At 41.2% G+C, this 14,829-nt stretch overlaps 1 protein-coding gene across 1 annotated transcript in view; it reads right to left on the bottom strand.

Moving 5' to 3' along the window:
- Positions 1-548: 548 nt before the first annotated feature.
- Positions 549-14,829, bottom strand: part of PITPNM3 (PITPNM family member 3) — a 151,192-nt gene continuing 136,911 nt past the window's right edge. Inside the window, exons 11-20 of the mRNA XM_081346743.1 lie at positions 14,359-14,529; positions 13,453-13,638; positions 13,021-13,169; positions 12,039-12,155; positions 10,698-10,814; positions 9,503-9,651; positions 8,237-8,386; positions 2,763-2,946; positions 2,345-2,473; positions 549-1,076 (exon numbers count right to left, since the gene is read on the bottom strand). Of these exons, the coding sequence (XP_081202869.1) occupies positions 768-1,076; positions 2,345-2,473; positions 2,763-2,946; positions 8,237-8,386; positions 9,503-9,651; positions 10,698-10,814; positions 12,039-12,155; positions 13,021-13,169; positions 13,453-13,638; positions 14,359-14,529 (1,661 nt within the window). The 3' untranslated portion in view covers positions 549-767. The remainder of the gene's footprint in view (positions 1,077-2,344; positions 2,474-2,762; positions 2,947-8,236; positions 8,387-9,502; positions 9,652-10,697; positions 10,815-12,038; positions 12,156-13,020; positions 13,170-13,452; positions 13,639-14,358; positions 14,530-14,829) is intronic.

The raw sequence follows: 14,829 nt of genomic DNA, 5'->3' as shown, positions 1-14,829 counted from the left end.
TGGTGGCAGAAAGATCTCTTTAGTTTCTTTAGAACTTAAGGATTTCTGCAAAAAGAGCAAAAATGCTATTGTGTGGCCAACAGAAGATAGGTGTCACATCTAAAAAATAGTAATCGTATGTTGAATCCAGGGTTCAACTTTTTCACCACTGGTTTCCACATTCATGTGTTGCCTCTACAGATGTCTCTATTAAATATGTAAAATTGAGACCTACTCTGGTGATGAGCCAGGGACAAGAGTTGTCTGGATGAAAAGATATTGGGCTTAAGGCACCCAAGAGATCCCCCAGTTCACAGCTATGGGCCCCCCCTTTGTTTCTTATTTTCCTCAATAACTGCAGATGTTGCTGCTGCCTCATCAGAAGGCTGCCTTTTCGAGAAACAGATGTGGTTGTCAGTGAGGCCCTTTCTCACTGAGATAAGCTGGAGCTTCCCCACTCCGCTTTATTGCACATTTTTGTTACAAAGTAAACATTAAGACACAAGCTCATTTGCCTGTCCAGCATCAACCCCCCACCCCACCCCACCCCCGCAAGAGATTACGGTTGGGGCAAATCATTCTCTCTACTTTCAATGTTTCATGAGTGGATACAAACAAGAGGAACAAACAGAAAGTTCCCCTGGGGAGACAGAAGCTGCCAGAGCTTTGTGAATTCCAATCCTCTCCATCACTTTGAACCATGAAGCTGCCAAGTGCAACTCAAAGAGCAAATGCCTACAAGCTCTTTGCAGGATGCCAGAGGCCTGGTGGTACAATCCCAGCTCTTGTTATGGGACAGACTCAAACTTATGAACCCCCCCTCTCATCCACACTATGGAGGGCAGATGCCGGTCGTGGTCTTTATCTGACTCAGGCTGGCTTTGGGCACGCTCTGGCTTGGGGGTCAAGGATGGTGGGTCAGGCTGCTGGACAGACATAGTTCTCCGGAGGTGATTCCTCTTGCGCAGGAAATCAGGTTGTGAATGAAGACCAAAGCTGCCTTTCCTTAGGATCATACGGGAGTTGTTCTTCTTAGGCCGGGAACGGAGGCTGAACTCCAGGGAAGCCAAGTGGGCTGCATAACCTTCGCTGATAAACTGGAGAGAAGGAGAACAAACATGAGAATGTTTAGCATCATCTGTGGCATGAAGGAAGGGAGTAATGTAATGCAGAAGCTTTGCTGCTCTTCTCCCCAAACACCACCCAAGCAGACTAAAAGCCAAGCAAGGACAAGTGAATCAAGAATAGACCAATGAACTGGCTCTTTCCTTGGAGCCACCTGTAAGGATTAAGACACAATTTGTGCCAAGTAACTGGCCAAGGAAGTGGATTCTCCAGTGGAAGGTAATGTTTGTCTACATTTGTAGTAAGAAATGTACAGAATGCAGGGATGTACAGAATGGGTGGGTAGGCAAGAAACATTAAGCTAGTTCTGGATTAGCTAGGGGGAAAATAGGGAAACCCGATAGACTACTTGATTCTGTGTATATACTGAAAATGCTTAACTATTAGGTAAAGGTAAAGGTTCCCCCACACATGCGTGCTAGTCGTTTCCGAAGAGCCAGCGCTTGTCCGAGGACGTCTCTGTGGCCATGTGGCCGGCATGACTGGACGCCAAAGGCGCATGGAACGCTGTTACCTTCCCACCGTAGTGGTCCCTATTTTTCTACTTGCATTTTTACGTGCTTTCGAACTGCTAGGTTGGCAGAAGCTGGGACGAGTAACAGGCGCTCACTCTGTTATGTGGTTAAATAGGTTAAACAGTGCACTCAATTAGAAAGCAGTTTCAAATTTATAGATAATGTCTTGGAAAACTAATGAGTAACTATTAGTAGGCATAACCAAAGTCATATTTAGAGTGCGCAACAGAATAAGTTAGAAGCCATTGGGAAGCAGATAGGCTAATCTTCCTTTTCTGTTCAACAGTGAAACTTTCTACTTATGAAGCATTGGAATTCTTTGGAGGTTTTTAAGAAACACCCATCTTTCAAGAATGGTTTCATAGTTTCCTTGTATGCTACAGAGGGTAGGAGTAAATCAGTGTTTCTCAACCTCAGCAATTTAAAAATGTATGGACTTTAACTTGCAGAATTTTCCAACCGGTCTGGAGAAACACTGGATGAGATGATCCATGTGATTCCTTCCAGTTCCACAATTCTATGATTCTAAGACATAAATAAGGACAGTTCGCATATCTTTTAGTATGTTTCTGTATGAAGCATACAGGCACATAAGACTAAGTGCTCTGGTTTACTGTTGCTGCTGCAGAAGACAAATTTCATCTCACAAGGGTTAATTGTACAATGCCTCCAGGACTCTCCTTGTTTTTCAGGGCCCTTAAAACTTCCAGAAAAAGAAAAATCACCTGGCACAGTGTCTGATATTTCTTTGTTGGTCGTCCAACAATGTAAATCTGAGAGGGCGAAAGACCCAGGACATTGTACACAGAAATGTCCTTCATGGAGCCATATGCAGCACAAATTTTGATGTGGCACTGGAGGAAGGAAAAAATGTCAAAGGTTAGCCATGAAAATATGATACCAGCCATAGCCTATCACTCCCATTTTTAATGCCCCAATTTACCCATGTGATCAGTCTTTATCACTAGCAATCATGAATTTGAACTATGAACTTAGGGATTATTGGAGTCTTACCTCACATGTTATGGCTGTCTCTGGCCATGAATCTGATCCAACTAATTATGGTCTAATTAACAAACTTCAAAACTTCCTCATTCAATGCTCCTGAAAGGTCAAGGAAGCAGGCTATCAGCTAACTATTACCTCTTGCACAAGATTCCGGAGGAAAATGGTTTTCTGTCTTAAAGGATCATGAACAAGTCCATCAGAGAAGAAAATCATTCCTTGAGGGAAATTGTGCTGAGACAGCCAGGAGACAACACGTTGCTTCTGCATGTCAGGACGTCCTGTAATATATATGATCAGGTAGCCAAGATCTTGCCAATGCCTGTGTTAGAGAGAAGAGAAAAGCAACTGGGATCATTAAACAGTTTCTGACTATTCTGTCTGATAGAATCCGAGGGGAGGGTGAGGATGGGACAACACCATACAGAAATTAACTATAGAGGCGTCAATAGAGATTCTCAGTCATCCAGGTCATAGTTGTCCCACAGGTACTTTTTCAAAAGGCAGCTGGACTTTCTTTGATTTTCCTTGAAGACGTTTCGCTTCTGAAGAAGCTTCTTGGATGAGAAGTGAAATGTCTTCAAGGAAAAACAAAGAAAGTCCAGATGCCTTTTGAAAAAGCACTTTGGGTAACTATAGAGGAAAAAACAAGAAGGTTAGGAAGGGATGGAATTGCACATGATGGCTGTGAAAGTGAAGTTGTAAGGAGTTGAGGTCCCGTGGTTATTAGCATGCCATAACAGTCAGAGATAGGAGAATAAAATTATTTAGCTTGTAATTGAATGCAAATGTATAGCATTTTAAAAATAATTCTGAACCACTTAATAAAACAAACATGAATTATCCTTAAAAATTTGCATCTATTTAATATAGTCCTCTTAATAATTAGTTCTCTCTTTTACCCCTATGTAATCAATTATTTTCAATTTCAATTTTTAAATTTAATGTTATCTTAATTTTGTGGGCTTGTATTAATTTAATTTAATTTTATTCTCTCTTTTTGTATTGTTTTTAACTTGCCCTGTGAACCGCCCTGAGTCCTTCGGGAATAGGGCGGTATATAAATTCAATAAATAAATAAATAAATAATAAATTTCGACTTTCTCTCGCATCCAGTGTTTCTCAATCTTGGGTAACTTTTAGAGTATATGGACTTCAACTCCCAGAATTCCCCAGCCACTGCTCTAATCTTTTTCCTTCTTAAGTAAAAGTTTATAAATTATGCACATTAATGAAAAAGTTAAGAAAGCATATTAAAAATGATTTGCAAAAGCTGCAGGCAGTGATCCAAAATACAGAGGAAAAAAAAGCAAAGAAGCTTCCCCCTCTGTCCCCACCTATACTGCATCAACTTGGTCTGAGTTCTCCTCCCTTCTCCCACAGTTCTACTATAGAAACTTCAGAGAGACTTTTAAATTAGGTTTTTTTTTACAAATACGTTGTTTTTCATTTGAGGCTATCTGGATGCTGTATTTTTAATAGAGAGTTAACTATGAGGGTGCCTTCTCTAGATTTGAACTGGATCAACCTCAATTTGCAATATAAGAGGATGTAGATAGCATGCTTGCAACAATATTTTTTGTATCCTTGCACAACCTGACTTCCAACTTCTAACCCAGATGATATTAGTAATTACATGTTACTTAAAATGATGAGGAAAAGCCAGATGCCTCTATATTTTTAAAAAGATAGTTGCTAGATCATTTCTTAAGGAGCTTTCCCCTTAAGAAGATAGGCAATTAAAAGCTAGTATCTAATCTACCATGGTTGGTAAAAGGATTGAGAGACTGCTGGATTATTAATTGCAGCCAGTCATGGAGGAAGCAGATTATTCTAATGACACTGCCAAAAGTTTTTCTGTTTATGGCAATATAATAATGTGATAAATAAAATCCAATAAAATAACGACGCATTTCAAACTGGCTTCAGGGCAGGCTATGGATTGGCTGGCCTGATGGGTGTGGATTCTTTGTGCTCTCTATTTGACTATAGATACTATCAATTTTGACAGACTAGATCACTGAGATTTAAGAAATAGGAGCCACGGGTCAGCAAAGGCTCCATCTCTAGCTCGGACAGAGTTTGGGTGATGCTGCCTGAACAGAGTTGCTCAGGGTTGTCTGTCTTTTAAGAGAGGGTCAGAGATTGCAAGCTGAGTCATGGGCAAGATCTTCCTTTTCTATATGCAATGGGACATTGCATTCACTCCTAAAAGGGAAGCAGCTTCCAGCATGAGGCTATTCTCAGCATTCTGATGAAAGCACTGACCACCTATGAAAGCACTGCAGTTGTTAAAGCAAATGGGAGCTCTTGGGATTCTATTAGGTCTCCAAGGCTTATCAATATCTACATGTACCTGCTAAGGGTTATTATACCAAAGATTTGGAGCTAAGTGACATTAGTATGCTGATGACACCCTACTTTTCTGTTACATCTTCAGGAAATGCCAATGTTTCTCTGCAGAGTTGCCCGCCTACAGCCAGTAATGGGCTGAATGAGAGGAAAAAAGGACTAAAACTGCATCTGGAGAAAATGAAAGTATTTATTGTAGGAGACCATAATTCCAGAGAGATGATAGTTCTGTCTGTTCTGAATGGGATTACAGTCTCCCAGAAGGAGCAGGTAGGTAGGCAGTCTGGAGCAGCTTCTGGCCAAATCTAATTTCTAGACTGAAGGGGGGGAAAAACCCAGGACTGCTTTAAAATTTTGGTTGTGACCCCTTTCTGGAAGAGGATGACTTAAAAGTGTGGTGCACACACAATGGTAAAATTCAGGCCTGACCACATTAATGTGTTCTATGTGGCAAGAAAACCAAGATCATGGCATCCGGCCCTCTCAATTCCTGGCAAATAGATGGGGAAGAAATGGAGGTAGTGACAGATTTTATTTTCCTGGGCTCCAAGATCACTGCAGATGGAGACTGTAGCCAAGAAATTAAAAGATGCTTGCTCCTGGGGAGGAAAGCCATGGCAAATCTAGACAGCACACTAAAAAGCAGAGACATCACCCTGTCAACAAAAGTGCGTATAGTCAAGGCTATGGTCTTCCCAGTTGCAATGTATGGCAGTGAAAGTTGGACCATAAAAAAGGCTGAGTGCCAAAGAATTGAGGCCTTTGAACTATGGTGCTGGAGAAGACTCCTGCGAGTCCCCTGGACTGCAAGGCGATCAAACCGGTCAGTCCTAGAGGAGATCAACCCTGACTGCTCTTTAGAAGGCCAGATCCTGAAGCTAAAACTCAAATACTTTGGCCACCTAATGAGAAGGAAGGACTCACTGGAGAAGAGCCTAATGCTGGGAAAGATTGAGGGCAATAGAAGAAGGGGACGACAGAGAATGAGGTGGCTGGATGGAGTCACTGAAGCAGTAGGTGTGAGCTTAAATGGACTCCAGAAGATGGTAGAGGACAGGAAGGCCTGGAGGAACGTTGTCCATAGGGTCGTGATGGGTCGGACACGACTTCGCAGCTAACAACAACAACATGTGGCACTACCTTTGTGTCTTAAGCATCTGGAGGTTTTAATTGTTACATAACTAAGCAGCCAGTCTAGGAAATAATGCTAAGAGACCATATTACACCTGTACTTAAAGCATTGCACTAGCTGCCAATTTGTTTCCAGGCAAAATGCAAATTATTGCCTTTAAAGCCTTATGATACTTAACTCCAGATTATCTAAGAAAACTCCTTTTATGAAGCTCCGATCCTACTGAAAGCATCTGAGGAAATTTGCCTACAATGCTGCAAGTGGTGATTTGACTAAACTTTCTCTGAGAGGCGTGACATCTTTACAACCTTTAAAAAGGCCCTCAGGGCCTTTTTTTTCATACAGGCTTCTACTGGTTGCTTTTACCGTTAGTCCTTGACTTACAACCACAACTGAGCCCAAAATTTCTGTTTCTAAGCAAGACAGTTGTTAAGTGAGTTTTGCTCCAATTTATGACCTTTCTTGCCATGGTTGTTAAGTGAATCACTGCAGTTCTTAAGTTAGTAACATGGTTGTTAAGTGAATCTGTCTTCCCCATTGACTTTGCTTGCTACAGGGCACTGCAACCATCATAAATATGAACCAGTTGCCAAGCGTCTAAATTTTGATCATGTGACCATGGGGAAAATGGTCATAAGTCACTTTTTTCAGTGCTGTTGTAACTTCAAACAGTCTCTGAATGCTTGTAAATTGAGGAATACCTGTAACTTGTTAATATTAATTCTTCTTGTTTTATGTATTTGTTTTCATTGCTACTGTAACCATTCTTAAGGTTTTGATCTTAAATTTGTTTCATGCCACTGAGAAACCTGTTTGGTTTTGGTTTAGCCTGGAATGTGAAACCACTATTGTGGTTTATCAAACATGGCTTATGGCTTAGCAGAGGAATGGTTTATGACTAAGCAGATCTTGCCATTTCTTTGTGCCCCCGCAAACAAAATTCAGTAACAAAGTTCCCAGCCATTTGAGAGAGGAAATACATACAAGTTTTGGCTGCACCCTCTAAAAGAGTCAAAACACAAAATTGAACAAACATCTCCCCAGCTGTATTATCAGTCAACAAGGGACTGAAGAGGGAAAAAAGGCGGGAAATTCCTCCTCCTCCCACAAGGTGGCTTCACTCCTGTTTTGACCACTTGGTGGCAGGAGAATCACAGGGAAAAGTAGTGGGGGGGGGGAAGAGTTTGGGGGTTTATCATGGAGACAAGGGAACATAATTCTGAATGCAGATGCAAGTTGAAGAAAAAAGTTCCACAGTTTTAATACTATTTCATGGAGCCTGGAAGTTTTGCCTGGGGATATTTTGCTATCACTCCTGCCATCAAGTGGTAGCAAAATGTAACAAGGTATTTCCAAGCAGATATTTCCAAGGCGCAACTGATAGGAATATTCCAATGCATATTTTCATTCAGGAATGATTGTCACCTGACTGCTTTATTGGTAGACAAAAGGGCTGGCCTTTCCAAAGCAAATTGGGAATTCTGTCTGGAAGCCATTTGCTATTTTCACTTGGATTGACTAATCTGCCTTTGCGCAGATATATCTTATGTGCTAGTTATGCTCTTTCCTCACCTCATGACTGGACTACTGTACTTCACTTTACTTCACTTTGCCCTTGAAGACCAGGCAGAAGCTGGTTCAAAATGCAGCAGTGCGGGCAGTAATGGGCACTTCTCATTGTGCCCATGTATCACCACTGTCATTTGGCTTCTGGGTACAATTCAAGGTGCTGATTGATACCTTTAAACCCAACATGGAATAGGACTTGGTTATCTGAGGGATCACCTTTCTCTGGTACATTCAGGCTGAGTGGGTGCACTCCAGATCCCTTCTGTTAAAGGCTGCCATCTTGTGGGACCGAAGACATGTGCCTTCTCTCTCTGGAACAACATCCCCCCTCCCCAGATACAGACACCCCACTCTCTCTTGCTGTTCTGAAAAGTCCTTAAAACCTGACTGATGTTAATGTGCTGGGCGGGGTGTGCATTGTTTTATAATGGTTGTTTTAGCTGGCTTGTTTTAATTTAGTATTGTTATATAGGCGACCCAGAATCTGCTGGAACAGGTGGCTATAATAAATTTAATAAACAAAAATTAAAACTTAATAGAATTGTGAGGTGCCCTTTACCTGACAACATCAACTGCTCCAGCTCTGACTTTAGGATCACTGCCCATAATGGAGACGCTGGCAGCAAAGGACCCATCAATGCTGAAGACGACACACTCCATTCCTCGAGGAAGGACCGTCAAGTAGCTTATGGCATTACTCTGATCTCCCCTGATGACCGTGAAGGAATACAGAAAACATATTATAATAGAAAGCCATCATATCTATTCAGATGGCCTTATGTTGAGATTAGAAGAAAAAACCTTCAGAAAAAACCTTTCAGTTATGACGGTTGGTCATAGCTTACTCAGAAATTCCAAAAAAAGGTGTTAGTAGAGAGGAAGAATATCCAAGCATATCTTCCTTTGTGGTCACATAGGTTTGCATGTCCCGTCGTTCGGGAACAGCTGTAAGAGAGAGACATGCCTATGGACTATGTCAGATCGCAGTGATCTGTCAATGTGTTCATTCCACCAGTGAGTCAGTCCAAGGACATGCATACCAAAGGAAATTTTTATTACCAAATGTCAATAGCAAAATTCTAGCTTTCTCTGATTCATGGTGATGTTTATCTTTATAACGGTAACTAGCAATGAGTTATAAGTATTCTAAGATACTGTAATAAACAATTCTGTATTCATTACAACAGCAATGGGCAAATTGTGGCCCCAACGCTACAAGGAGTCCCATTTTGTCCCCTTTTTGCAGCTCTTGGACCATATGGCAGTAAAACTGGATGCCAAGGCTTCCTGCTATGATTATGGTATGGTACGAAAACAGATGAAAATTGGAGCATGATCCCTAAAATAAGCATATTATAGTTAAAAATAAATAATTCCGCAGGATCCAATCTGGGTCAGTCATTGGGACCAGAGGTTTTAGTCTTCTGAGTTTTTGGACTCGTGCTGGAGCCCATCCTCAGGGAACATCTAAAAAGCCACATATAACAGGCACCATATAAATACCACACACAGAGAACAGCCCAAAACACGCCCTCTGCTAAGAGAGAAGTTCCCTGGAGATGGGCTCCAGCATGTGTCCGAAAGCTCAGAAGACAAAAACCTCTGGTCCCAGTGATCGACCCAGATGGGATCCAGCAACATTATCCTGGGACACGTATATTCACCTTCATTCATGATAAATAATTCCCCCAACAACTCCCAACCTCAAGCACATGTGTTGTAAAAAACTCTTAACTCTAGAATTTGATTAACATTTTATAAAAGTAGGACATAGTCCTCAGTCTCTCAATAATTTAAGGATGTATTTATATTCTTCCAGACTTACCTGACCACCATTTTAATAGGATAGACACCAACAGCAAGTCTTTTGTCTTTGGGGACGTTGTATGAGATTCTACCACTACTATTGGTGATTTCTGTATCAAAATAGACCCAACGTCCAGAGGAAGGTTCCGTCATGATAAAGATGTCAACCTGAAAGACGAAAGAGAACATGTGATAAAATTCTTCTGTGGAATTAAAATGCAGTAATAGAGAAGTTCAGGTTAGGCCAACAAATTCCTCTCTACACACATACACAGTTAACATCAAAGTTCATGAGGGATATCATATTAGTCTCTCATAAAAAACTAGCTTTGCAGCATCTTAAAGCCTAAAACATTGATTATGGCAAAAGCTTTGAGGATTAGTAGCTATTTCAGCAGCATGACATCACTGACAATTTTAGTCGGTTTTAATAGAAGTACAAGAAAAGCTCGCTGCTCTGTACTGTTCTGTCTGCAGCTAAAGCTTGTGTCCAATTCTAGGTGCCACATTTTAAGAAAGACAATGCAAGATGAGGACAATCCAGATGGTGAGGGGCCTTGAAACCAAAGTCCAATGAGAAATAGCTGAAAGAACACAGCATGTTTATCCTGAAGAAAAAACAATAAAGGGAAAATAATAGTAATGTTCAAACATCTGTAGGAATATCTCATAAAAAACAGAACAAAAATTTGAATCAGCAGTTAAAGGTCTTGCAGTTCTAGCAATGAGTAGGGCATGAGCTTGGTCCCTCCTATAATTCTATAATACATACTTCATGTGTGAGATTCACCCTCTAGCACTTTTAACTAAAATATTTCCGACAGTAGATTAAATGAAATAAATACTTTGCTGCCTGAAACTCTGTGGAATGTTTCTGAACAAAGTTGACAACTGTGGGCACAAAAAACAATGAACTTACTCAATGATCCTACAAACATCCTCTCATACAGGGAAGGGCATGATTTAAAGTTATAGAAATCTTGTCTGCAGAAAAGTACAGGCCATGGGATCAGAAGCAGTAATAGAGAGGAGGTATTGAACTCATACCTAGTTTATAAGTTTGAAATATGGTCAGCTGATATGAGAATGCAGGACTATAGAAGGGCTTATGGTCTGACAGGGCTCTTCTCATGTTCTTGGGGGCTTACATGTCTTCAGTGGCTTAGGCTTACCAGGAAGGAGGGAGAGAGGGAAGGATGGCCTTGGAATGTTACCTTTTCTCCTGTTAAAGCCACCATGTCAAGTGGTCCATACATGAACCGGCCAACTAGCAACTGAGGGCCATCTTCTGCAGCAATGATATCATTTGATCTGTGGTTTGAAGTTACATTCTGAAAAAGAAACAAGGGAATGAAACAATTGGATCACATCCCAACCACCACCCAATCTAGAAAAAAGAACATGTTAAAGAACAGACCCTTTAAGATTAGGAAAAACAACTCAACCCTTACATGTTGATATGTGGATGAGCCTTCTCGATCTTTTCCTTAACTATGTATAGGTGCGTTTGTGTCAGTGCTGACTTTTGGACAGGTTCCTGCCATTTGGCAAGATTTTGGAAGTGGTTTGCCATTGCCTGCTTCCTAGGACTAAGAGTGATTAGTCCAAGTTAGTTGGATTACTCAGTTAGCTTTTTGCCTAAGTTGGGACAAACTGATGGTCTCATGGCTAGGCCTTCTGCCTTAATAACTACACCTAACTGGACCTCTTTCTTTAATTTAGACCAGGGGTGTCAAACTCAATTTCATTGAGGGCCGCATCAGCATTGCGGTTGCCCTCAGGGGGCCGGGTGGGCGTGGCCTACTGGGTGGGCGTGGCTAGAGTGCGTATGGCCTACTGGGTGGGTGTGGCCAGCTCTACATCGTTCGCATCAAGGGTGCCTATGGGGGCCTGGGCAGGAGTGGGAGAGATCTGGGGGTCTCTGGCAGAAGGAGGGTCTCTGGGCCAGGGCCAAGGCAGTGGGGGCCGTTCCCTCACTGTTTCCAGGATGGCTTCGCGGGCCGCATGAAACCACTTCGTGGGCCGAATCCGGCCCCCGGGCCTTGTGTTTGACATGTCTGATTTAGACCTTTGAAAAATTAAAATAAAATTCCACTGAGGTTCATATGCACCAATTTCAGGCTTCGACTGCTGCTTTTATATTTTAAACAAGACAGGTTGATCAGAAACCCTTCTGGCTTTCTTGCCATATATTGCACCTTTCAAGAAATACCGTACCTGGCCACAAAAAGTACTTTCATCACTTCCTGTCTTTCAAATGCTGCACCAACTGCTGTTGTTGTTATTATAATTTATTATAGCCATCTACTCCCATAGACTAGTTGGACAAATAGAAAATAATAAAAGCAATTAAAAAGATAAAACCCATAGGCAGCCCTGTCCAAAATATCAAGCAGTAACAAATCAAAGCAAATCTGAAATGCATCCCCCATTTTGATGGAGGGGCCACTGCTGCTCTTGGGGTTTTTTTTAGTTTAAAAACTGGTTTAAAACGGCTTTGGTTCCTTTGAAAAATGCTAAGATATAGAGGGATTGGATGAAAGCCAATCCTGTACCCTTAGCTTGACTTGGGTTCTTTTGCGCAGCCATTTCTCTCGGGGATTTGAAGGACTGAGAGTCACCGGATCCAAACTGTTGCTTTCCTTGACATTGATGGTTTCAAACCTCATCACCTGAAATGAAACATAAATAGAGGAACTGCACTCAGCATAGTCATTCTGCCCAATAAGTTCAAAAATTTATAAATCTAATAAATAAAATAAAATAAAATAAAATAAAATAAAATAAAATATATAATAAAATAAAATAAAATAAAAAATAAAATAAAATAAAATAATAAAATAAAATAAAATAAAATAATAAAATAAAATAAAATAAAATAAAATAAAATAAAATAATAAAATAAAATAAAATAAAATAATGGCATAAATAAATCTCCGTACGCCACAGGTTTAGAACAAATGTTTTTGTTTTTTTTAATCCCATTTATATCCCGCCCTTCTCCGAAGACTCAGGGCGGCTTACAATCTAAGCACAAATCAATGTGCTTAGCAATAGCCTTCATTCTATGTATATGCCTGCTTATTAGGGCTTTCGTCCCCCCCCCAAGTGGCATTATTACAAAGTCAGCTTAATTGCCCCCAACAATCTGGGTCCTCATTTTACCTACCTCGGAAGGATGGAAGGCTGAGTCAACCTTGAGCCTGGTGGGATGCGAACCTGCACTAATTGCAGGCAGCTGGTGTTACTTAAGGAGGCATTAGCCCACTGCTCCACCAAGTTTACTGCTTGCAAGAATTATCTACGGGGGAAATTTGCATAAATCCTTTTAGCATTTCATTAGTTTAACTGCATTTGCACCTTCTCTTACACTGAAAGTGTGGCTTGCCAGTTTTATCCATGCAGCAACTGCATAAGTTAAATGAGGCTGGGATTTCCTGCAAGGCCATCAGTTCAGTTTTGTGGCCAAGATGTAAATTGTGATTTGTGATCCACAGATCTAGAAAGAGGGAGAGCACACAAGGAAGACCTAGTTACCTGTCTCAGAATGAAAGCAACCACGTCTGTTGATTCCCAGTAGCTGGCATGGAAGAGATGTGGCAAAGCCACTGTAGGAAAGGCTGTGAGGACATCTGGACAGTACAAAACGTAATCTATTCGCTTGGCTCCCCACCATTTGGAAGTTACTGTGGAAAACAAACAGGCATTTCATTTGTCTATTCCACATCATAGAAGCTCCCCAGATCCTACCTGAGAATAACATCAGCCCGGGCGGGGCGAAGCAGAGTGAACTCCTCAGAAGGGAGATCCAGGGGCAAATGCTAAGTGTAGCAGTTGGCAAAGGCTTTTCTTGGTTTATTCCATCAAATTGCCAACAGTAAGCCAACCTAAAGCAGGCAGAACTTCACAAGGAGAAAGCTACTAGTAACTACAAAATGGCTTTCTAGTGTTAAAACTAATTGAACTCACTGTTTGCTATGTTGCTGGACAATAGGCTGTCTGATGAGCCAGAGCTCTCACTGTTGCTGCTGCCCAGACTCCCTCTTCGCACTTTCCCTTGTACAGCATTTGGAAGCGCTAAAGTCTCTTGCATGAAGGGTGACTTTGCACAACTATCTTCAACAAACAGGCTGCTATGGTACTGGAGTGTATCAGCTGTAAGGTGAGAAAGAGCCAAATCAGATAAGGGAGAATTTTTTTTTGCAAGTAAAATTTCTGAAAAATAGTACCAGATGTATCAATCAGGATAAGGACTGGGGCAGAAGAAGAACTACCAAGCTCTAGGAAGCCATTTAGATAACTTCCCCCTATCTTATTTGATATTTCAGCCATTTATGTTTTTTTAATGGGCGTAGATATTATATGAGCAAACCCAGCAAAGGAGAACCACACATTCAGAAAGGCAAGCCAATTAATACGGAGTATGAAACATTCATTTCCTTGCTAAAACAATAACAAGTGGACTTTGGTATCATAATTTTAGGATACATGAAACACAATCTTGGTGAAATACAGGAGCTGGATGTAAATGGGAAGGCTCACCCCAGATCCTAATAACCAGGGTATTATGGGAATTAAAGTCCACATCTGGAAGGCAATGCGTTTCTAATATGTATGTACGTGCTGTATGTTGTCTAGAGGCAAACCTGGATGATAAGGGTGCATGGATGTCATGTTCTGGGCAAACCAGGAGAGAGTGCCCTGAAACTCCACTGACAGCATAAGCTGATTCTTGGCAGAGAGTTATTATTCATTCATCTCTGTAAAGATCATTTTATATAATTGTCTAGACGGCTGAGGCATGCGGAAGTACTTGGAAGACAGGCTACATGACTACAGAAGGTTGTGAACTGTACAAGCCAAAGACATAAATACCTAAGAGGTGGGATCTTCCATCTCCTAAGGGGTATCTCTGGTACCTTGGTACAGTACAGGGAGGCAAAAGATGGAATTTATTCTCTAGTAATGGCTCCAGTCTGGAGGCAGACGGGTCAGCTGAGTGGAAGAGGCTGTAAACTTGGCTGCAGGCTGGGTGTACTTGGCAGACTAAACACAGGGAGAAAGGATGACTCACAGTCAATATGAACTGTTTAAATGTATCTTCAGAGTGCAAAAAATAAAACACAAGGAGTTACAGACTTGTCGTTGAATTTCCAAAGGTATAAAATTCCCATGGAAGAGTCAAGTACTTTGGAAACGATGGAGTCAGTTCTGAGCTACATCCTGCCTTCTGCCTGCCAACCCATCCCACATTTTAAGCAAATATATGTTAATGAATACAGTACTTTCCACTTGGTAAAGAGGATTCTGTGTTCTTTTTGCCTGTAAACAAAGCAATTAGTTTTT

Source organism: Vipera berus (assembly GCF_964194415.1).
Source record: "Vipera berus genome assembly, chromosome: 1".
NCBI classification, from domain to species: domain Eukaryota; kingdom Metazoa; phylum Chordata; class Lepidosauria; order Squamata; family Viperidae; genus Vipera; species Vipera berus.
This window is presented reverse-complemented; position numbering and strand designations above follow the sequence as displayed.